The sequence below is a fragment of the Scyliorhinus torazame genome, chromosome 14 (genome assembly GCF_047496885.1).
Source record: "Scyliorhinus torazame isolate Kashiwa2021f chromosome 14, sScyTor2.1, whole genome shotgun sequence".
Taxonomy (NCBI): domain Eukaryota; kingdom Metazoa; phylum Chordata; class Chondrichthyes; order Carcharhiniformes; family Scyliorhinidae; genus Scyliorhinus; species Scyliorhinus torazame.
Genome location: NC_092720.1, coordinates 96,124,137 through 96,149,711, shown reverse-complemented (window position 1 = coordinate 96,149,711; position 25,575 = coordinate 96,124,137). Strand labels below are relative to the sequence as shown.

At 40.7% G+C, this 25,575-nt stretch overlaps 1 protein-coding gene across 1 annotated transcript in view; it reads right to left on the bottom strand.

Annotated features, from left to right (window-relative positions):
• Positions 1-529: 529 nt before the first annotated feature.
• cul3b (cullin 3b) overlaps positions 530-25,575 on the bottom strand; it is a 123,474-nt gene continuing 98,428 nt past the window's right edge. The window contains exons 11-16 of the mRNA XM_072474517.1: positions 25,252-25,376; positions 17,887-17,987; positions 10,909-11,039; positions 9,690-9,876; positions 5,832-5,977; positions 530-5,154 (exon numbers count right to left, since the gene is read on the bottom strand). Of these exons, the coding sequence (XP_072330618.1) occupies positions 5,023-5,154; positions 5,832-5,977; positions 9,690-9,876; positions 10,909-11,039; positions 17,887-17,987; positions 25,252-25,376 (822 nt within the window). The 3' untranslated portion in view covers positions 530-5,022. The remainder of the gene's footprint in view (positions 5,155-5,831; positions 5,978-9,689; positions 9,877-10,908; positions 11,040-17,886; positions 17,988-25,251; positions 25,377-25,575) is intronic.

The window sequence follows — 25,575 nt, the reverse complement described above, 5'->3', positions numbered from 1 at the left end:
GTTTAAGGTGAGAGGGGAGAGATTCAGAAGGGCCCAGAGGGGCAATTTCTTCACTCAGAGGGTAGAGAGTGTCTGGAATGTGCTGCCAGAGGTAGTAGTAGAGGCGGGTACAATTGTGTCTTTTAAAAAGCATTTAGATAGTTACATGGGTAAGATGGGTATAGAGGGTTATGGGCCAAGTGCGGGCAACTGGGACTAGCTTAATGGTAAAAACTGGGCGGCATGGACTGGTTGGGCCGAAGGGCCTGTTTCCATGCTATAAACTTCTATGATTCTATTACAGTTGCAAAATCTAGTCACATTATAAAGTCAGGACACTGTTTGAGGTATGGAAAGTACTCAACAGACAAAAGTCTGTTGGTCTTTTAAATTTCTTTGGGTTCAGTTTGAAACCATATTTTTATCTGAATGGGGAGGGTAACAAATACATGTGCTGCAAACTGCAACTGAAAACCAGCAATTATTTGGTGATTATACATGTTTCATATTAAGTAGTTTGCACTGCGATAATACATACACAAAATATTCATTGTTTACTTATCCATAGTTTTATTTTTTGAAAAAACCCAACTCAATGATTAAACAATTTTTGCCCTAGACACAATGTCACATGCATACTCACGGTTTTCAACTACAAATAACTGAAAAAAGCTTCTACCCACAGTACACACACATTTAAAAAATATATTACTTACCAAGTGAACCTCTAAAAAATAGTTAAAATGTCATTTTAGTGTCTTCAGCTAATTACAGAAGAACCAAGCCACACTTGATGCACAAGTAGAGTCCAGTCATTAAATTTAACATTTCTTTTTGGTATCTAAATTTCTATTCCACAAAATTGTACATGAATCCCCACAAATACAACAAATGTCACCAAAACTGAAATACAAGTGTTCTTATTTGAAGTGCACAGAGCAGGCATGCTTTGTTACTATATAACGACTGAATAGTTCAGCATCCAAACAAAATTGTATGTTCATGTGTAAACTGTTTAAGTTCAATATAAATGTTGCATACAATTAAATCTCAGGTAGTTAGAAACTTAGAAATATAGCTTTTTGATTCAAAGGACTACTCCATTTTTTAACAAGAGTCCAACGTAATAAATATCATCCAGGGAATACATACAATGTCCAAATATTCATGCAGGCACATCAGTGGAATGGATAGCTAATAGTCTCGAGCAATTAATGAATATGTATTTCAAAACATTAGGTTAGACTAGACTATAATGTTGCATTCTTCGTACAACACATTATCCAGAAAAAAGATGTCAGAAAACATGCAGAAGGCAAAAGAATGTAATTTGCATTTGATGCAATGCAATCTCAGCACATACCTGAACGGATTACACTTTGCAGTAAATAAAACGTTGCATACTAAGAAACAACTTAGTAGCCGACTAGCTTGGCAAGAATTATTTTGATAAAAACTGTAGCATAACGTGACTAAATTAAAATAACATGGAAATTCTATCATCTCTTTTAGAATTACACACAAATCATGTTAATTTATCCAAATCCAACTGCAATGACCATCAGTTTTCACAGATGAAAATGTTATTTGTTTTGCCATAACTCTCAGCAATGTAACTGTGGTAATATTTCTGACAGTACATCGGCCTGTACCAGTTTTAAAAACGCATAGAAAGTGTTGGATGTAATCATCGTAGATCTTTAAATTTAATTAATTTTAATTTAACTTTGGATCAACTCAAGACTTATTATTTTTGAATGGATGCACACATTGAGCTACTTCATACTACTTACCCTGAACCAATCATCCTGGAAATATTCAGTGTAAAATGTCTTGATTTGCTGAAATAATATTATTTAAAAAGTTTACAAGTGCTCAGGTTTATTGCAGAGACCTGAAGATCCCTCGTCTATTTGAGCAGAACTTAAGTTGGACCTTTATCAGCTACTGGCATCACTAGTTATTTGGTAACTTATTTCAGGGCAATAAACATACTTTGTTCAGAACAAAGATGGTTGAAGTTTGGCAGGTGTAACGTTGACCAGATTTGCAATTGATAGAGCGTTACTGGATTATGTCACTGGACTAGGAACAGATGTCATTAGTGAGCCAGAGATAGTGAGTTCAAACTCTACCACGGCAATTTGAGAATTTAATTTCAATTTAAAATAATCTGGACATAAAAAGCTATAATGAAGCTGTCATGTTGGCATAAAAAAAACTGCTTCACTACTTTAATGTACTTTAAGGAAGGAAATGTATAATTCTTCCCAATCTAGCCTACAAGTGATTCAAACGTGGTTAGTTCTAACTGCCCCCTGAGGTGGCCTCGCAAGGAACTCAGCTATATCAAAACCATAGCAGCAGTTCAAGAAAGCAGCGCATCAACACTTACTTCGGGTAGCTAGGGATCAGCAAACATGTTAGTCTTTCAATGATACCCAGAATGAATAAGAAATATTAGCTAATTGAATTCAAATGAGTAAGAATGTGTTTTAGCCACTTAGCCTTTCGTAAGCAAACTGATAAGACAGATTCCCATTCACAAGTGGAACATCCTTCTTGGCGACAGCATGAGCGAGCTCAACAAAATATTCAAAAATTAAAAACTCAAATCAAGATCCTCCGTGAGTCTCTCAAAAATTACTCGGAAGTCAAATTAAACTTTTGACAATATATATTTTCAAGTATAGTTTTTAAAGCGAAACCATGAAGATCTACGTGAAAAGTCAATTCTCCGTTTGTGAGCACACCTTTCTAAAATATGAAGACCAGCACCCCTCAACACTATTAGCAGAAAATATTAGCATTCTTTCAAATAAATATTAACTATTGCAACAGCCCTTCAAAAACAATAGCCTGCATGAAGATAATTCTTGACTTTTCAGAAATGTAGCAAGTGGGGATGAACATCGAAGAAAGTTTCTTGTATTTAAACCGACTTTCTTTAAGCCAAATTCATTTCCATTTTATAAATACAGAAATTTACTAATTCCAGGTTTAGCAATCAAGTCAACAGGAAAAAAACCTATATAGAAACATTTTCTGTAAAGAAAGGAATTATGCACTTTTACAGCAGACTAGCTTAATTCAAATATGAACTTCAGAAAATACAAGGTGACACGTCTAAATAGGTGACGTTTACATAAACAATTTCTCCAGTCAGTGTTTTTATTTTAAATGGACTTCATTTCCTTTCAGTATTGTCCTAGAAGTTACATCAAAACATTCAAGTTTGTACTTTGCGAAGAACGTTTAATGTGCATTCCATTGGGTGGCACCGTTAACAAAGACCTTGGCTGAACTGGACTGATCGTAATATGCCCTTAAAAAGCAGTACAGCAAACAATCTGACATTTACCTCTAATAACAAACCTCAGAACTTAAAAAAAATCAATAACCCATTAAGATTAACCTTTTAAACATAAATTATAGTAGGTATACATATATTAAGTGTCCCCAAAACTTTGCTAAACTTTTTTTTTTATTTAAAAAAAATAATCCCAGAAGGGATCACTTGCATCCATTCTCACTCCACAATAGCACTGAGTAAGGCTTTAAGAAAGTAACTCCAATTTAATTGTGGATATACTGAAGTCTCAATACAGAGCAACTGATTATTGAAGTAGCACCCCAGATTATTTCCAGCTACAGGAAACATATTTGGCTATTCTGGTTGCATGAATTAAGAGTTTACTGTATAAAATTCATTCCGTCAGAACATCACGAAGAACATTTTACCAATGAATAATGTAAATTAATTGTCTGGGTAAAGGTCTGAAAAACTAGACTGTGAAATGGGTTAGGTCACAGAGACATGGACGGGAATCCTTCAATGCTGTGACAGGGCAACAAGCCTCATTCGTCTTTAGCATTCTTCCTAGATGGGTATGGAATTCTACAAAAAAAAAAACTACCCCACTCCCAGTAAAGATGGGAACTTTCAATTTTCTGAGACAGACTTGCTTAGTTTGATACAAACATATCCAAAAGATAAACTATAAGCAAGCTTTCAGCTTATCCACGATTGTAACTAAACAGGAGGTTTTCTTTAAAGGCTCCCATCATAAAAAATGATCTATTTCATACATATGTCACCTCTATCTTAAGGCTTAATTTCAGAATAAGATAGGAAAATCATCCCAAATGGTATTACGATTGTATACATCTTGTGTACAATGTGGATTTTCTCTAGTTTACTAAATTGTTTTTTATTTTGAATTCCTCTGTCTACAAGAATTGTGATGAAAACAATGCCCTGTACAAGCTACTATTAGCAGTGAGTACAACAGCAAAAATACTATACATTTTATACACACGGAAATAAAACTTAATCAACTTAAGTAACTGAATATGGACTGCACTTGCCATCGACAAAATGAGAAACAATTCTTCAATACAATATTAGCGATGTAATGGGCAGTTTTACAGAGGCCCCATCCAAAGATTTTTACTGAAATAACTCCTGCAGTTAATGATAAAATACAGCATGTTCAAACAGCACATTCTTGGCATTTGAAAAATGTGCATACTATCTGGGAGTTTCCATTCAAGGCTTTATCCAAGCAGAATATCGCAGAAGCAGGGCAATAAAAGTGAGGCAGCTGCAGTTCATTCAACCAGCTTTATATACCCAATCCGTACAAGCACAGAGGTGCCAAACACTTCAGAAAAAAATGGCATTACATCAACATTGAGAATCGGGGAAAAAGAAATCGAACAATTATTTTATTTTTATTGATGGTATTTCATGTTTTCTAGATTTTATTTAAATTTTTTTTACAGTACTGAAAACAAAATGAAAACACATTCACATTTTCCCGAGGAACTGTTAAAGATGATCTCTACATGGGTAAAACGGTGAGCAACCAGAAGTTGGGTCCATTTTTGTTCAAAATTATCACGGGGAATGAGGGCTTGATCTGAATAATCTAGTACACTTACTGCAATTTATTTGGAGAAGGTCTTCTTAATATTTTTAAAACGAACCTCCCAATTCATGCGATTATACAGTCCAGAACAGATAAACCTGTTGAATGTATCTTATGCTACATAAGTGTATACTTTGCGATCCTCAGGTGTTCGTGCCAAATATTCTCTCTCAATAAGTCCCTCAATTCTTTTTTTAATAACCACTGGGCTTGGTAAGAAGCGGGCTTTCAGCTGCTGGGTCACCTATGGATGTAAAAGGGCAAAAAAGTTACTGAAGTCTCTAAACTGAACACTAAAACATCTAACTTTTGAAATTTCATTGATTCCAGATTTTGTAGCCCTCAAGTGGGAATCTTGCAATTTTATAAAATTTAAACAACAGTGCAAAGGAAGATAGATGCTAGTCTTTGACTGATATGCAGATTGGGAATGAAAGACTCAATTTGTGTGGGTGGGGGGTTGGGGCGCGCAGGCAAAGCATGGGTAGGTGGAGCTTAAGGCGAGGAAGCAGGGTTCCTGTTGCAATAGGCTGTGGCAGTACTGGGGAGGATTCTACAATTTCACATCATAGGGGATGTTGCTGTGATTTGGAATGCTAAAAGGATTAGCAAGAGGGCACCAGAATGAAAGGGAATGGGCCAAGTGGATAATCCCACACACCGGTTATCCCAAAGTTAAAGTGCAGAGGTAAGTAAAATCAATTGGACTACACTAGCATGGTAGAAAAACATTACAGGAGGCATGCTACAGAAGATTAAATTATAGGACGGATGCATGACATTTAAGGACCAATGTTATAAATGATTCTTGGACTTTGATATTGGAAAATACCTACTAAATGAACTATATTCAAAACAACCAGTTTTAATTATTAGATGTTTCACATGAAGTTTTCTTTTTAAAAAATTAATTGTTCTTACCTCTGCTACCAGAACATTATGCTGCATCTTCTTCCTCGATTTCATGATGCGTACAATGGCAGCTTCAATTTCATGCTTTCTGTCATCATCAACTTTCTGGCGTGTTTCTTTTCGTTCTGGGTCAGACTCTCCTTGTTTGGCAGCAACTGTAAAGTCAATCCAAGAACCAATTTAAACCTTTAAGAATCAACACCAAATTCACAATGTTTAAACTTTTGACATTTCAATTCATGTAAATCTAATTTTCCTTTGATGAAACCAGAAGAAATGAATAATTTCAAGCAGAGCTGCAGCACAGAATACAACATAGTAAATTAATAAGGTCTTTTCTTTGAGTAAATGTGTTGCAAATTTTAAATGTCACCAAATCATAAGAGTACTGAATTTCACAGTGAGGATATGTACCAAAGAGTTTCTGCTCTGCACAGTATTCTGTAGTAATTCAATGAGTGAAAACTTCACTGCTAATCTACATAGCTCCTTGTGCACCGATAACTTCAGCAAAGCTGCATAGATTGTAATGGAGAACAATCAATTAAAACATTAATTAAAAATCAAATTTCTGAATCAGGATGTATAGACTTCAAATCAAGCACATGGGGCATGAAGATATATTTTCTGTATTCTCTCATCAGGAGCTCACTTCTATGCGCACTATTATTTAATTTTAAGGGGATGGGAAGAAGGAAAAAAAACACCAATACGGTCAATCAAAACTGTAGACTGTCTACCCCTCCAACCCAGTCATAACTCTGTGACCTATTTTCCTGCAGCATCAGAACCAACAGTAGGCAGGGACAGAAAGGGGAAAAAAAGTACAAGTGAAGATTTGGACCTAAATGTCTACTGTTAAGCTAAGGCGTCTACGCAGTACTCTGTATGAGCATTACCACCATCTTCCATATGGCTGTCCAAGGGAGCAATGGCAAAAGGGATGGCCGAATGCAAACCATCATGTACATATGGAAGGCTATACAGCAAAATTCTGTCCCCTATTTTGAATTAATGCAATGTAGGATCTGGAGAAAAGGCCAGCCTGTTGTTTCAAGAAATTCCTATTATTCCTCTGCCCTATTTGGCAGATTAGCTCTTCTAGCCTCGGTCTGAAATCCACCGTTATATTCTTTGATCAGGAAAGGTAAAGTGCAAGGATCCAACGGAAATGGCTTCTTCATAAAGTTTAGGCTCAAACCCCTGCCCAAGGCGAAAGTGCAGATTGTAAGAAAGCAATCATAAAATTTGTCCATACTTAATGGTGACCTACATAGAATGATTACTGGCCAGAACCAGATTCATTTCAAGCTCCATAAGAGTGGAGAGCTTTCAATTAATTTTGAAGTAGCCCATGGATCCTGATGTCATCTTTTCGAATGCACAAGTCAGCATCTGATAGAGTCACCTAACGAACCTTTGTTGAAGCATTTTCCTGTCATTTAAGTCTCCGTTTCCCCAGAAAATCTACCCTTGTGTTTATTACTCGGATATTTTAGAAACTCTACACTTTGAAAAATTGAACAATAGTTAAACGTAGAGGAAAAATGACCTGAACCAAAGTTTTTTTCAGTGATCCAATTGCGGTATGGAAAGTATCAACTAAGAAAACAGATACTTGGTGCAAATCTTCGCAAAAGGACGTTTGAACTTTTGACTAAAACTATTCCCCAATAAGTTGGGGAAATAACCCTAACCCTAACCCAATAAGTTTTGGTAGTTATAATGAAAGAATTATGAAATCCAACAATCATTCAATGAGTGACAGGGGTTGGGGAAAAAGCATTTGGTTTGGAAGAGTGGGACAGCAGCTCTATGGATTAGAAACCTCATGGGGCAAATGCACTGAGGTGACTCGTCAGTGGAATGACACTGTTGTGGAAATAAGATAGTCAGATGCTTCGAGCTTCATTTCAGTTAATTTATTTGGACACGAATCGTGGAGGGGTTGAAATAGTCGGAGGCCACTCCAAACACCTTCCATACAATATTAAGAGCATATATTTTTACCATGAAATTAACAACATCGAGGACAAAAACAGGCTTCCCCGGGCCATGTTTACATAAAACAAATCTTGGGAATGTTCTTCATAAGTTATCTAGTATGTTTTCTGTCCCTGGCTGAAACAATTTTAAAGCAGATTGTCAGCATTATTCGACCTTCCAAGAGTTTGTACAGAAGCAGAGATAAATATAGCCAAGTATCCCATCATGCTTTTAGCAAGTGCCTTTTCTTATAAAATATAGCCAAGCAACTGGATATTAATGAATGCCCTTAAGCGGGCAACTAATCCGCACACTAAATTCCCTTCAACAGACTTGAATATTTTATTGATAAGTGGAGGCTGAATGTATGAAATAATAAAATGTTTGCAACCAACTCTTACAAAGTTGTCTCGAGCATGAAATTCCTTCCTTAAATATCCATTTTGCTCTTTACTTCAACTGACATACCATTGCACACCTCTGCCTCTACCTCAGCCCCACCACCACTGAAAAGCTTGCGCCCATGCTTCAGACATTTCCAGACTCAATCATAATACTCTGCCAATCTTCACTCTCTTCAAATTTCAACCTGCTCAAATCTTTGTTGCTTATACCTCACCCAACATGTTTCATTCACTTGTCACCCCACTACGGTTCAACTACATTGGTTTTCAGTTTCCCAAAGCATTGTGTTTAAACTCCTTGCTCATAGATCCCCATGGCTTTGCCCACTTTGAAATTTCAAATTCTATCTCTCTAATTTTGTCATAATTTTAATTTGTTGGAGAGGTTTTCAGTGGCCTTGAAGCCTCAAGGTTCAACACTTAGATCAAGCTATTGGTCACTTCTGATAATCTCTTCTTTTTATTCAACACCTATTTTTTCCTCGTCTATTTGGTAAGATTCTTGGAATGTTTCTTATCATAAAGATCTTAATTACTTACAAATTGTTTCGGTTTAGTATTTCCAACAATGCTCTAAGTAAATGTTGTCACAGTCCCAGAGGACCATAGTTGCCCTTTGAGAGCTGACTGATGGTAACCTGCGGTCACCACATCACGGTGAGGGGCAAGGTTGAGAAGATTGAATAACCTCAGCCAACACGGGAATTGAACACGTGCTGTTGGCAGCTCGCCGCATCACAACCTTGCCATCCAGCCCACTGAGCAAATGTTTAACACTGTTATGGCATTATTAACATTTTCCCACATCACCTCTGGAGATACTCAAGGGGTTAAAAAATAAAATACTCGTAGGACAAAGTACTCATCTTCTTCCCAACATTATCCTTTCCTTTTAATATCTAGCATTTTTAACATGTGTTTTTCACCCAGAACCAGGGTATCAATCCAAAATACTGCAGATGCTAAATATCTCAAAAGTAAAGTTGGAAACACAAAGGTGGTCAGTCAGCATCTGTGGTGACAACATTCACATTTATCTTTTAGATGCTGGCTCTTTTCCATGCAATATTAATATGCCTGTGCATCACTAGAATTAGAAAAGCAACATTTCTCTCCACAAATGCCGAGAAATCTACAGTGTTTCCAGTACTGGGTTTTTGTTTGATGCTATCCGCAGGAGATTCACAACATCTAATAGTGAACTTATGTCAAAAAAAGGTTAGCTTGAAGTGATACCCAGTTGCAAAACAGCTGGTTTGAACTCATCAGATAGCTGGAATTCAAATCTTACCCAAGTGGGATATAGGCCTCCTTACCAAAAACCTGTCAGGGCTCATAAATCATTCAATTTTGGACAATATTAATAACTTATCCATTCTTAATTCAACAGGTCAAACATTTTCATGCGTTGTTACTTCTATCTGCGCAAAAAAAAAAAAAAATCATTCTGGTTTAATTGATTAAAAAAAAACCAAACCTGTTTGAATCTTGACTCTGTGCAACTTTGATGTGAACTGATCGTTCACTATAAAAACATGCCCAGGCTCAATTTCTTTTGACTTGGGCTCTTTGCTAAGGACTCGTTGTGTTGGTTTGCCACATGCTAATGACTGAAGAGCTCTGATCAATTCTCGTTCAGGAATATCTGTCTCTTGCTGAATTTCCTGCAAATATATGATAGTGTTTTAAAAAGAGTATATTTATAATTATACCACATTTCTATTTGCATTATTTTGTTAAGCATTAGCCAAGTGAGAGGGCTTTTATTAAAAATATCCATGTATTTAAATGAAACAACTCTACTTCTGGCTTGGTCCATATCATTGCAAAGCTTAAGTCCTGGGTAGAACAAGCACAAATATAGGAGGATGGAAAATGTTGCAATGAGGAGACAGGCCAGTGCTCTCTCACAAACATCCTAGAATAACATACCATCTTTGATACTGTTGTTTGCAGCTCATGCAATAACAAAGAAGAAACATAGACATACCAACATCCCTCTTCTAAACACACTTTGGACAATTCACAAGCACATTAGAAGTAAAAACAAAAGTAAAATATTGCAGATGCTGAAAATCTGAAATGACAGAAAATCTGTTAACATTTCAGGTCGCTGGACTTTCATCAGAATTAGAAAGGTAAGATGCTCTCTCCTCTTTCCTTTGTTTCTCTAACTTGTTTCCAGTTCTGATATTAACTCATTTTCTCTCTCTCCAAAGATGCTGCCTACCCTCAGCATTTTGTTTTTAGTTCTTATCAATATTGTGCACTGCTATTAACTTTTTGCACTGCAAGCTATAAATCACTCTGTTTAAATCTTCAACTTAAAAATCTGGGCAAAAAGGTCATTTTGAAGCCAACCAGCCTCTGCATCTACTCTGGATCCTATTAAGTGACTTGGGCTGTTTCACTTACCAGTACTGCAAAGCCATTTCTGTTGATAAACATTCACAACATAGGATCAGTCTATTCTGAAGCACATTTGACAGTAAAAATAGCAATTACCTATCTCATAGGGGCACTTGAACAGTCATTAGCTCTTTACATACAATCTTCTTGCTATCAAAAAGGGCATGCAACATCACTTCTGTAGGAAGCCAAAATCTAACCTTGCGCAGCTACATCAGCAAGAATATATTTTTCCTAATGTGACAGTTTTTAACATGAATCACATTTTTGTCATAGTCTATTCTCACCTCAAACGTGTATTTTTCTCTATTGTTGAACAGCATTAATATAGTCATCTGGAACGTCGATACTTGCAATATGTGCTTTCTGGTATTCGAACCAGTTACCTGAGCTCCACCTACTCCAACTTCAGAACCATCTTCCTGTTACGGTAAAAATGTATCATGTATAATAAACATTCAACACATGCTAACAATTACTTTTGAAACATTAATATGTGACACAGCTGTTCTAGGGCAGTGAAATCACATGAAACACAAATATGCCACCTTAAAGATTGGATTGAACTTTCTGGGATTAAAATCAATGGACTCCACCTCAGTGTGTGCATAATTTTAAGAAAACAATGGGGTAAAACTAAATGTTTCTTTTTAAATGTCAATAGACCTACAAAGCAATGCTACAAATGATTTCACATCAAGGAGGATAAGTTGACTTTTGAAAATTTTCTTCAAAACAAAAGCCGAACACTGTTGCAACTGACATTTTGGTGAACTCCTAAACTGTAGTTATTCAAAACTAAACTTCAATTCATTAGTGTACAATTTCTCCCTGCCACCCATTCAAGATGATCAGTTAGCAGCATGTTACTCAAAGTATCACCCGCTGATTGCTATTGGTTTACCGAACACCCCATTCATTAGCACATTTATAAATTGAAATTTTAATCAAACATTATAGCAAACTGAAAACTGTTCTCAATTGCTTAAACTTCTGAAGGGTCAGGTTTTGCTTGTTTTTTTAAAAATATGTAAATACCGAAGGACAGCTTCAACCCTTTCCCAAAGGAGAAAAAGATACCGAGTACATCTCAGAATTATTTTTAATAAGGCTTTGATAGCTTAAACATTGTTTTACACTCAATAACTTTTCTGTTGAGCAAAATACTGCAGATGCTTCAAGTCAAAAATGAAAGCAGAAAATACTGGAAACATTTAACAGGTCATGCAGAATCTGTGAAGAAAGGGTTAATGTTCGCCAGTTGGAACCTTTGGGGCAGCACGATAGCACTGTGGGCTGGCAAGGTAGCACAGTGGTGGGGCAGCATGGTAGCACAGTGGTTAGCACTGCTGCTTCACAGCGCCTGGATCCCAGGTTCAATTCCCGGCTTGGGTCACTGTGTGGAGTCTGCACGTTTTTCCTGTGTCTGTATAGGTTTCCTCCGGTTGCTCCGGTTTCCTCACACAAGTCCCAAACAATGTGCTGTTAGGTAATTTGGACATTCTGAATTCTCCCCCAGTGTACCCGAACAGGTGCCAGAGCGTGGCGACGAGGGGATGTTCACAGTAACTTCATTGCAGTGTTAATGCAAGCCTACTTGCGACAATAACAAAGACTATTATTACCTTGGTCAGAACCTTAGAAGAGTCAATAAACCCAAAATGTTAACTCTTTATATCTTCTTCTCTGCACAGATGAAGTTTGGTCTGCTGAATGCCACCAACTTTGTTGTTGATCTATTGTGATGGAACCTATACTTACCTTAGTTTGATGTTTGGAGGTTGGGAACTCTGATTCCCGTTGATCCTCAGGCCTTTTGTGCATGGCTGACAAGGAACCGACTGCACATACTCAGTTTGGTCATTTCAAGTTATTCAGACCAAAGACCAATCCTGCACAACCGCACAAAGACAGAAAGAAGAATGGCACTAAAAGCCATGTCAGTTAACCTGATACGGTGTGCCATTGTCAAGTAGCTGTCCCAGGGACAGGGGCACAGAAGGGGGACAGAGAGAGGTCTGAAGAGGAAGCCCCAGATAAGTGATAAAAGACAGGGTACATAAACAGGTCCCATTAAATTAAAAGAAAGTAGAGCAATAGGCTCCAAATTAAAAGAAGAACTGCACGGAATAAACTTTAAGTGAACTGAGCATGAGAGAGGTCTTGAAGATTTGAGAAGGCAGCCAAAAATGACTCCATTGTGTGGGCCGTTGAGGCAAAGGTACACTTTTGGAGTAGTGGTGTTCTGTTTGCCACTGCCGAAGGTCTGAGATTATATTTGGAAGGTGAAGCTCAAGTGTATTCGGAATTCCATGGGAAAGGAATCTCGGAAGGCAAGAAATCTCGGAAGGCAAGATTGAAACCCTGTGAGTTGGGTCAATTTTGAAGCCATCCTCGGAGAGACTTTTGAGAGAATTTCAAGACAAGATCTTCAAAAGTGGAAGATTGAACCCTTCTTGAGAAGATGGAAGTTTCAGTGAGACTAGTTGGCTCAACATGTAACTGGATGGAGTGTTCAGAAATCCAAGGAATCTGTTTTGGTCACATCGGTCCTTTATTATTCACCTTGACCACACTTGTTGATTCACATGTATCTCATACTAATGCTGATTGTTAAAGACAGACATTGTAAATTGTTTTATCTTTCTGAACTTGTAAAGTTTATTTCTTATTTGTTCCAAACCCATGGAATATTGTGGCTTTATTCACTTAGTAACCTTCTTGAATTCCAAACATTTTCTACTTTAAAGAGAACATTATTTGTCCTTAATTGGAAGCACTAACAACTTTGGGTCTGATCAAGTATCATAGCATTATGCATTGATGAATTTAGCATTGTCTACAAGAATTGCTCTATTGTAGCAGAGCCAGCAATGAATTCAAGATTTTGCTCAGAAGCATTATGATTGATTGTCTTATTGCATGATGTCATTTGGACATATTATCTCAGGCAGGCTGTGATTAATTTTGATTATTTTTCCACAGAAGGCATTAATACTATTGCCCAAAATGGGCTGGTGACACAATCATCCGTGTATTTCATTGGAATATGCTTATGCATTTAACTAGAATGCTTTCAGAGGAGTTCCTTTTCATGGGACACTGGCATCAGTTTTGGGACAGGGGGGGACCTATACCGTTGGGATGGTCTCCACCTGAACCGAGCTGGGACCAGTGTTCTGGTGAAGAGAGTAAATAGGGTGGTCAATAGGACTTTAAACTAAAGATTGGGGTGGAAGGGAAAGTCAGGGAACCAAGAGGTGAAGTAATCAGCGGGGAGCGTAGCTGCTTAGGAAAACAAAAAAACACAAACAGACAAAACTCAAGAGTGATTACGATTGTCCCCATCCCACAAAATATGACACAGTGTATGGAAAGGCTCAGTAAACCAAGGTCCACCACACTAAGAAAACAAAAAGGGACGGGCAATAGAGAATTAAAGGTGCTATATTTAAATGCGCGCAGTGTACGGAACAAGGTAGATGAGCTTGTGGCCCAGATTGTGACTGGCAGGTAGGATGTGGTAGGCATCACAGAGACATGGTTGCAGGGGGTTCAGGACTGGCATTTAAACATCCAGGGATTCACAACCTATCGAAAAGACAGAGAGGTGGGCAGAGGGGGCGGGGTTGCCTTGTTAATTAGGAATGAAATTAAATCAATAGCACTAAACGACATAGGGTCAGATGATGTGGAGTCTGTGTGGGTAGAGCTGAGGAACCACGAAATAGAAAGTGCATGTCAGAAAGGCAAGGTCACAGTGATCATGGGGGACTTCAATATGCAGGTGGACTGGGTAAATAATGCTGCCAGTGGACCCAAGGAAAGGGAATTCATTGAATGTTTACAGGAGGGCTTTTTGGAACAGCTTGTGATGGAGCCCACGAGGGAACAGGCCATTCTGGACTTAGTGTTATGTAATGAGCCAGACTTGATTAAAGATCTTAAAGTAAGGGAGCACTTAGGAGGCAGTGATCATAATATGGTCGAATTCAATCTCCAATTTGAAAGAAAGAAGGTAGAATCAGATGTAAAGGTGTTACAGTTAAATAAAGGTAACTACAGGGGCATGAGGGAGGAACTGACGAAAATCAACTGGGAGCAGAGCCTAGTGGGAAAGACAGTAGAACAGCAATGTCAGGAGTTTCTGGGAGTAATTGAGGACACAGTACAGAGGTTCATTCCAAAGAAAAGAAAGGTTATCAGAGGGGGGATTAGGCAGCCATGGCTGACAAAGGAAGTTAGGGAATGCATCAAAGCAAAAGAGAAAGCCTATAATCTGGCAAAGAGTAGTGGGAAGTCAGAAGACTACAAAAACAAACAGAGTATAACAAAGGGAGAAATAAGGAAAGAGAGGATCAAATTTGAAGGTAGGGTAGCCAGTAACATTAGGAATGATAGTAAAAGTTTCTTTAAATACATTAAAAACAAACGGGAGGCAAAAGTTGACATTGGGCCGCTCCAAAATGACGCTGGTAATTTTGTGATGGGAGACAAGGAAATAGCTGAGGAACTGAATAAGTACTTTGCGTCAGTCTTCACAGTAGAAGACATGAGTAATATCCCAACAATTCCGGAGAGTCAGGGGGCAGAGTTAAATATGGTAGCCATCACAAAGGAGAAAGTGCTAGAGAAACTAAGAGGTCTAAAAATTGATAAATCCCTGGGCCCAGATGGGCTACATCCTAGAGTTCTAAAGGAGATAGCTGAAGAAATAGTGGAGGCGTTCGTTATGATCTTTCAAAAGTCACTGGAGTCAGGGAAAGTCCCAGAGGATTGGAAAATCGCTGTTGTAACCCCCCTGTTCAAGAAGGGAACAAGGAAAAAGATGGAAAATTATAGGCCAATTAGCCTAACCTTGGTTGTTGGCAAGATTCTAGAATCCATTGTTAAGGATGAGATTTCTAAATTCTTGGAAGTGCAGGGTCGGATTAGGACAAGTCAGCATGGATTTAGTAAGGGGAGGTCGTGCCTGACAAACCTGTTAGAGTTCTTTGAAGAGATAACAAAGAGGTTAGACCAAGGAGAGCCAATGGATGTTATCTATCTTGACTTCCAAAAGGCCTTTGATAAGGTGCCTCACGGGAGACTGCTGAGTAAAATAAGGGCCCATGGTATTCGAGGCAAGGTACTAACATGGATTGACGATTGGCTGTCAGGCAGAAGGCAGAGAGTTGGGATAAAAGGTTCTTTTTCGGAATGGCAACCGGTGACGAGTGGTGTCCCGCAGGGTTCAGTTTTGGGGCCACAGCTGTTCTCTTTATATATTAACGATCTAGATGACGGGACTGGGGGCATTCTGGCTAAGTTTGCCGATGATAGGTGGAGGGGCAGGTAGTATGGAGGAGGTGGGGAGGCTGCAGAAAGATTTAGACAGTTTAGGAGAGTGGTCCAAGAAATGGCTGATGAAATTCAACGTGGGCAAGTGCGAGGTCTTGCACTTTGGAAAAAAGAATAGAGGCATGGACTATTTTCTAAACGGTGACAAAATTCATAATGCTGAAGTGCAAAGGGACTTGGGAGTCCTAGTCCAGGATTCTCTAAAGGTAAACTTGCAGGTTGAGTCCGTAATTAAGAAAGCAAATGCAATGTTGTCATTCATCTCAAGAGGCTTGGAATATAAAAGCAGGGATGTACTTCTGAAGCTTTATAAAGCATTAGTTAGGCCCCATTTAGAATACTGTGGGCAATTTTGGGCCCCACACCTCAGGAAGGACATACTGGCGCTGGAGCGGGTCCAGCGGAGATTCACACGGATGATCCCAGGAATGGTAGGCCTAACATACGATGAACGTCTGAGGATCCTGGGATTATATTCATTGGAGTTTAGGAGGTTGAGGGGAGATCTAATAGAAACTTACAAGATAATGAATGGCTTAGATAGGGTGGATGTAGGGAAGTTGTTTCCATTAGCAGGGGAGACTAGGACCCGGGGGCACAGCCTTAGAATAAAAGGGAGTCACTTTAGAACAGAGATGAGGAGAAATTTCTTCAGCCAGAGAGTGGTGGGTCTGTGGAATTCATTGCCACAGAGGCCGGGACGTTGAGTGTCTTTAAGACAGAAGTTGATAAATTCTTGATTTCTCGAGGAATTAAGGGCTATGGAGAGAGAGCGGGTAAATGGAGTTGAAATCAGCCATGATTGAATGGTGGAGTGGACTCGATGGGCCGAATGGCACTACTTCCGCTCCTATGTCTTATGGTCTAATTAATGAAAAAAATAAATCTATTTAAATTATTTCTACTGAAAATGTGACTCCCTATAAAACTAGTTTACACAACTCAATATATACAAAATAAACCAAATGATTAAGCTCCAGAGGTTGAAAAGAAGCATCTTTAAAGATCAAATTCGAGATTAAGATTAAATCCTCACCTCCATTTTCAATGAAATGTGTGCAACTATATGCTGCTTGTTTCATTAATATATTTTTGATTTAATTTATAGACCACAGCATCATCTTTGAAGTCTTTGATATTTCACCTTAGCAGCAAAACAAATGCCACAAAAAGTGTGCATAACTTTCATTGCATACCATCAGACAGAATTGAGAATACTACCAAGATGACAATGATTCCCTTGATTCTCTTTCTATTTAAAGAGTACAGTAAGAAGTCTTACAACACCAGGTTAAAGTCCAACAGGTTTGTTTCGATGTCACTAGCTTTTGGAGCGCTGCTCCTTCCTCAGGTGAATGAAGAGATATGTTCCAGAAACATATATATCTAGACAGATTCAAAGATGCCAGACAATGCTAGGAATGCGAGCATTAGCAGATGATTAAATCTTTACAGATCCAGAGATGGGGTAACCCCAGGTTAAAGAGGTGTGAATTGTGTCAAGCCAGGACAGTTGGTAGGATTTTGCAGGCCAGATGGTGGGGGATGAATGTAATGCGACATGAATCTTTCCTCTTTAACCTGGGGTTACCCCATCTCTGGATCTGTAAAGATTTAATCACCTGCTAATGCTCACATTCCAAGCATTGTCTGGCATCTTTGAATCTGTCTATATATATGTTTCTGGAATATACCTCTTCATTCACCTGAGGAAGGAGCAGCGCTCCGAAAGCTAGTGACATCGAAACAAACCTGTTGGACCTTAACCTGGTGTTGTAATACTTCGTACTGTGCTCACCCCAGTCCAACGCCGGCATCTCCACATCATATTTAAAGAGTGGTTTCCTTTTTCTTCTTGCCTATAATCAATTTTTAACAGTTGATAAGACGTTGAATTGTTTTTCCATTAATTACTGTGAAGGTACTTGCCTTTTTCACAGGGCCATAGAAAGTGGCATTTAGATCTGCTGAACCCATGTGGTGTTGGAGTGTGAGCTGTCGACCACTATGCTTTGCCAAATAGAATCTGCAATAAAAACAGAAGTCAGCATTCTATAAACCTTTATTAAAAAATCTCTAAATCAAAATGCAAGGCATAAAGACTATAATAGCATTTAATTATACTGGTTTATTTATTTATTCTTGGTTGGTGTTGACCACAACGTGTTACTAATGCGGGACTTGGGCAGTTATGTTTTAAAATGTCTCCGCTATTATGGAGGTGAAACAGAATGTTCTGGAGAGAAGGATGGGGGCCACACTAAACCTCTGCCCAGAACTGTAAATTACATTTCATGATTGTGGAGTTTTATTCATCCAGCTTTTAATTATTGTTGGAGAGGTAAACATTTTTTCAATCCCTCTCTTGCAGCAAGTGGCTGTGGAAAAGCTCATGGGAAATTAAACAGGCACAGGAAAGTCTAAGGAACGGCACCCGATATAGCAAATTCTAGTTTATTATTCAGTTTACATTCTGAACAATGCAGGTTAGTACATTACTAATTTAATAGATTCTAAAATGTGGTCAGTTTGTATTTCATAAGGGCAAAAAAAGCACAAATTTGTAAGTACTGCTATGGAAGGAAGCAAATTAAAATAACGTTCCCAGCTGAAGTTCTGAACCATATAAACCAGCGTTTAGAAATAGAGCAAAGTAGTCCATATGGCCCGATGAAACTATTCCACCTTTCACTATGATCATGGCTGGTGGTCAAGAGCTGATCGGTCACACACAAGGTGGGTTCTACTTGGAGACTTAGGTTTGGCAGGTTACAACACCCGGCAGAAGTCGAATATAGCTTCAACTCTAGAGGTGGAGTGCCCTTGTGGCACAGCAACAGAAAGTTGGGGTATCGTTGTTGCCTACCCCACTGCCGGTGGAGTAGTTAATGGAGTTCATCAAGGGGGAATTCAAGAGACATTGGCAAGAGTTGCGGAAGGACGGGTCCAAGGCAATCGCAGTAGCCCCTCATCGCAGGACTATGGAGCGGTGGAGCAGAGGTTGGAGTCACAGGGTGCGACAATCTGCGAGATGGAAAGGGTGGCGTCTGCCCATAGTGATTGGATCATGGAGCTGGAGGCAGAGGTGGCATTGCTGGGAGAAGCACGTGGGTGGATAATCAGGAGAACAATCCTGGAGGAAGAAACTGAGAATCGGACTACTGGAGGTGGTCAAGGGAACGAGGGCCACATATTATGTGGTGAGAATGTTCGTGAAGCTGGTTGAGGAGGGGGTCTTTGAGATGCCCTGGAGGTGGATCAGTTCCACGGGTCACTGCAGCAGAGACCGAGAGAGGGGGAACAGCCGTGGGCGGTGATCGTCTGGATGCACAAGTTCAAAGAGAAGGAGTGACTTCTGAAGTGGGCGAAGTTGGCATAAGACTGTAGCTGCGACGGGAATCGGATAGGAATTTACCAGGACATTGGGTCTGACTTGGCCAAGCGGAGAGCAGGGCCAAGGCGGAGCACTTTGAAGCAAGGTCCGGTTTGGGATGTTGTACCCAGCTAATTTGTGGGTGACATTTAATGGCAAGGAACATTATTTAACGCTTGAGAAGAGTGGGGGAGGGGTAGTTTGGGTGACGTGGGTGGTCGGTGGAGTCCTTTGTGTAGGCCTCCAGTTGGGGGCTGCCATGCTAGCAGGGATGCTAGTAAATGCAAGAATTGTGGAGGAGGGGGCTGCAGCGGGTAGCCAGAGAAGCGGGGGGAGTAGTTAGGTAGGAATGGAGCGGTAGGTGGAAGGCGGATTGGATGGGAGGTTTGAGGAAGAGACAGGAGGCTTGGGAGGAGAGAGAGCCGGTGACGCAGGTGACTTTGTGGCAGGGTGAAGGTAAACATGGGACAGACACACACACACACCATTTTGGGTGGGCTGGAATGAGAGATGGGCCCGGATGTACTGGAAGCTTTTTGTTGAAATGTTTAAAGGCAGGCATGGTTTTCCTGCAGGAGACACACCAGGCAGTGAAGGACCAGGCGAGGTTAAGGAAGGGATGGATGGGGCAGACATTTCACTTGGGGTTTGATTCGAAGTCGAGAGGGGTTGCGATTTTGTACAGTAAGAAGTTGGTATTTGTGGTGGCTATCGAGGTGCGGGACTCGGGAGGGCGTTTTAGTGAATATTTATGCACCCAATATTGACAATACGAAATTCATCAAGAAGATGCTGGTGGTCATTTTGGACTTAGACTCGCACAAATTGATTATGGGGGGGGGCGATTCCCCCTTTAGATCCCAGGTCAAGCTCCAAGTCATTGGTAACATTGGGAATGGCACGGTTGGGGGTATTCATAGATCAGATGGGGGGTTGGGGGGGGGGGGGCAGTGGAGGTTAGGCATCTGGGAGAGAGCACGTTTTCCTTCTTCTCCCATGTGCATCAGGTATACTCCCAAAGAGACTTGTGTGGTGGGGATATCTATACTCCTGGGGATTGTGGGTGCAGAATGATTGTAATATCAGACCTGCGCAAGAGGTTCAAAACAGGCTGAGCCCAGAGACCCACCTGGAGATTTGATTTGACGCTCCTGATGGACAAGAAGATCTGCGAGAAGGTGGCGACGATCATCGAGGAATATGTGAAGTTTTAGTTTAATTTTATACATTTGAAGTACCCAATTTGTTTTTTCCAATTAAGGAGAAATTTAGCTTGGCCAATCGACCTACCCTGCACATCTTTGGGTTGTGGGGGTGAGAGCCAAGCAGACACGGGGAGAATGTGCAAACTCGACATGGACAGTGACCAGCGGCCGGGTTCAAATCCGGGTCCTCGGCACCATGAGGCAGCAGTGATAGCCACTGTGCCACCAATTATATGTGGAGTCTCACTCTCCACGTTTTCTGAAGTGTTGAAGGCAGTGGGCTTAGGGAGGGAGGCGGCGGGGGTTGTTAATATCTTAGAAGGCCCACACGGCCAAGGGTGAGAGGGCTGAGAGACATAGGTTAGTGGAGGCCATCATGCAAGTGGACTGGCGATAATCATTGGCCCTGAGTATGAGAGTTGGTAGCAGCGAGAAAGAGGCTGCAGGTTGAGTTTGACTTGATGTCGACTTGGAAGGCAGTGGATCAGCTCCACCACTCAAGCTCAAGGGGAGTGTTCTATGGGGAGAAGGCCAACTGCCTGCTAGCCCATCATTTGAGGTGGCAGGCGGCCACACAGGTGAGGGACGTGTGTGTGGTGGGGGGGGATGGCTTTCCGGTAGAATTTTATAAACAATTCATGGCAGTATTTGGCACCCAATCTCCTGGGGATGTACAATAATTCGTCACACGGGGGAATTGCTGGCTACGTAGGCTCACGCATCGTTCTCCGATTCCAAAAATGGATTCGGTCCCAATGGAGTGTGGATCATATAGGTTCATTTCCCCGCTGAATATGAAGGTACTGGCGAAGGTGTTGGCAAGTTGACTGGAGGTGATGTGTGCCGGATATGGTTTCTGAGGACCAGACGGGTGGAAACAGAAGTTACCATCTCAATGGACGCAGATAAGACTTTTGACCTGGTAGAATGGAGGTACTTGTTGGAGGTCCTGTGGAGGTTTGGGTCTGGGCCCACGTTCATCTCTCAGGGGATATTTCTGTATGCTGCCCCCACGGCGAGTGCAAGTACGAATGTGATGAGCTAGGGATATTTCCGGCTGCACAAGCACGAGACAGGAATGCGCACTATCCCTCTCGATATTCCTCCCCAAGGCATTTTTTCAGAGGGTAGATAAGCTAATCTCGGCCTTCGTGTGTGCAGGCAAAACACCCAGGATTTGGAGGGCTTTCTTGCAGAGGGTACAGCGTGTGCGGGCTGGTGCTTCCAAATTTGTTAGATTATTATTGAGCGTTGAATGTTGAAAAGGTGTGGCATTGGTGGGAGTCAGAGTGAGTACAGTTGAAGGAAGCCACCTGTGTGGGAGCATGCTGAAGGGCTTTAGCGATGGCACCTCTCCAGTTTTCGCCGGCCAGGTATGCAGCGAGCCCAACGGTGGTGGCATCACTTTAAGATCTGGAACCAGTTTAGGAGACGCTTTGGAGCGGGGGGGGTTTGGGGGGGGGGGGGGGGAGAATGCCAGTGCTAGCCTGATATGTGGGAATCATAGGTTTGCACCAGCTAGGATGGGCAGCACGTTTAGGAGTTGGAGTAGGGAGGGGGTTGAACGGATTAGGGACTTGCTCGTGAAAGGGATGTTCGTGGGGCTGGAGGAGTTTCGGGGGCGACACCAGTTGCCGAGGGGAAGTGAATTCAGATGCATGGTGTGGGACTTTGTGCGAAAGTTCCCTTCGTCCCCTCAGCTGCTGAGTCATATCGTACTGGATAGGTTATCAGATGATGAGTTGGGGGAAGGGAGGATTGTAGATACTTATGGGTGGCTACTGGAAACAGGGAAGATGCCATTAGAAGAAAAAAAGTGGGAGGAGGAGCTGTTGGGTGTTTGCATGGAATGAAATTTTGTAATGTGCCAAATACCAGAGTTTGAGGTGATCCACAGAGCTCATATGACATGGGCTCGGATGAATAGGTCTTTCCCCGAGGTGGAGAATAGGTACGAGAGGTAAGCAGGGGGGCTGACAAATCATGCACACTATGTTCTGGTCCTGCCCGATGCCAGTAACGTTTTGGTATTCGGTCTTTGAGACACTTTTGGAGATCATGCGGGTGAGGGTGAAGCTGTGCCCTCTGGTGGCGATCTTTGGAGTGTCGGAGATGCTGGAGCTACTGGAGGGGGAGCGATGTCGAGGCCTTTGCCTCACTAATTGCTCGGCAGTAAATTCTGCTTGGGTGGAGGTCAGCGGCATGGCTGGGGGACATGGAGGAATTCCTATAATTGGAGAAAATTAAGTTTGCTTTTAGAGGGTGAGGGATTTTACATAAGATGGAGGCTGTTTAAAGATTTGTTTGTCACCGAGTAAGGGTGGGGTTAGGTTGGGTAAGGTTTAAAAGGGGGGGGGGGAAATGACAAACTGTTTGTACTTTAGCTGTTTTTTGGGATGGCTGTGTATTTTTTTGTTATGTTTGGAATAAAGTATATTTTTAAAAACCATGAGCATGGATGATCACTGGCCACAAGCACCTTCCCACCTACTCCCATATCCCTTGATTCTGGGAGGTCTAAAATCTGTTTTGTAACCTTCACTGATGGGGCATCCAGAACTCAAAGGATTCACAACCCTTTGAAGAAAGGAACCTGCTCATATCAGTCCTAAATAATCAGCCGCTTATCCTGAGATCGTGTCCCATGTTCTAGATTCCCCAGCCAGGTCCAACCACCTCTCAGTATGTATTCTGCCAAATTTCTTCAGAATCTTGTATGTCTTGTTATTTATTGGCTGGGACTATTGGATTCAAGAGCTCAGAATATAAAACACATTAAATGGAGTAAATCTGCATAGTTTAATGATTCCACATGAAACATTGTACCAATTAACATCAGGACAACTGTCATTCGGCAACTAAAATTAAAGCATTAGCGTAGTCATGGATGCCAAAAAAATGGTTGCATTATTGATGCAGATCCAATGAATAAATTTGAAATGATAATTTATTCACACCATATAAAACGTTAGCTTCGTGACAGATGGGGGCACTTAGTCCAATTGAGCAAAAGCATGAAGAACCCAGTGAAGGACGAGAGATGATTCCAGACTGTATGTTAGCGAGAGGTGAAAAAAGCAAAGTGACTCTCCATTCAAAGCAAGACAGCTCAGAATGCAATTCAAATTGAAACTAACCCAACTGAGTAGGTTAACATGGAATGGCATTCAATTCCATATTATAGATCTTCATAGAAACATAGAATTTACAGTGATGAAGGAGGCCATTCAGCCCATCGAGTCTGCACCGGCACTTACAAAGAGCACCCTACTGAAGCCCACGTATCTACCCTATCACCGTAACCCAGTAACCCCCACTTAAATTTGTTGGACACTAAGGGCAATTTAGCATGGCCAATCCCCCAACCCGCACATCTTTGGATTGTGGGAGGAAACCAGAGCACCCGGAGGAAACCCATGCAGACACGGGGAGAACGTGCAGACTCCGCACAGACAGTGACCCAGCCAGGAATCGAACCTGGGACCCTGGAGCTGTGAAGCAACTGTGCTAACCACTATGCTACCGTGCTGCTCTTGATCTTTTAAGCACTGCATTTTTTAAAAAAAGGTTGGTAGCAGCAAGCCAAGTTGAAGGTACATAGCGACATGAAAGGACATAGGATTAGAGCTTTTGTGGAGGATAAATAAGAAAATGGGTCGAATTAATAGACTATTTGCATTTTACTTTCTATGTAATTAATTCCAAGCACCTGGTTTTATGCATGTTGTTAACTTTTGCTGCCGCAAATAAATTCAGTTAAAACTAAAGGCAGATTAGAATGTCAATTAAGCAGACTCATGGAGGAAAAGGCTTAAAAATATAGTCAGGTTCCGAAACAAAAGAGTTGGATTGGATAAGATATCCTTGGGTTTCTGTAGGTCCAATTTATACAGAATCAACTCTTTAGAAAATTCAACAAAGCTAGCAATTCAACATTTTCTATTTTGCCATCCCCTTTGTTGTGCTAAGTACCAAAAGCACCAAATTGTCCTACAGTAATGGTGCTTGGGCAATACTTTCCAAAATTAAAATTTAAACACGTTTCATTCAGGTTTTATAAAGTGACAAAATAAGACCGACTCCAATTATTTGCTACACAATAATTAATACAAATGTCTAAATTTTACGTTTAATACGTCAACTTGAGCTAGGTGTTTTTTGTCAAAGCTTGTACAAGAGTGAAAATTAAAATAAACTTTTACATGCAATGCATTTAATCCTGTAGCCAAACTACTCTCATAATCAACTTAAACAGAAAACAATAACTTTTTTTTCCCCCAAAAGAGAAAGTATTGATTAAACATAGAATTTACAGTGCAAGAGGAAGCCATTCGGCCCATCGTGTCTGCACCGACCCTTGGAAAGAACACCCTACTTAAGCCCACACCTCCATCATATCCCGTAACCCAGTCATCCCACCTAACCTTTGGACACTAGGGGCAATTTAGCATGGCTAACCCACCTAACATGCACATCTTTGAACTGTGGGAGGAAACTCACGAGACACGGAGAGAACGTGCAGACTGCGCACAGACAGTGACCCAAGCCGGGAATCAAACCCAGGTCCCTGGCATTGTGAAGTGTGCTAATGTGCCAGCTTTTAATTTTGATTCTGTGACCTTGTAACCATAACATCTCAAGCTACTATTGAAATAGAATAAATAAATTGTCAAATGTTCTTAAAACAAAGTTGTTTGTTTATAAAGTTTTACCTTCTAAAGACTTCAAAGGCATGTCGTGGTGCTGGAGGGATGTTACATTTTGGTGTAGCAGACTGAGTAGGCCAATAACCTGTAGTCAGAACTCTCACCGTCAAGTCTACGCCCCCTAGAGAGACCTGATTTAAAAAAATCAAGAGCACAGCTCATTTTCACATTTTCTGAAATTACAACACGCACTGCGCTAGGCAGAATACAATGGTCGAGATTTCGTGATTAGCAGCAAACAGACAATGTTTCCCACAGGCCTCTTAAGAAGATATCTCAATAAGATCTTGTGATCTTTATGGTCTTGATACACTTGAACAGCAGCAGTTT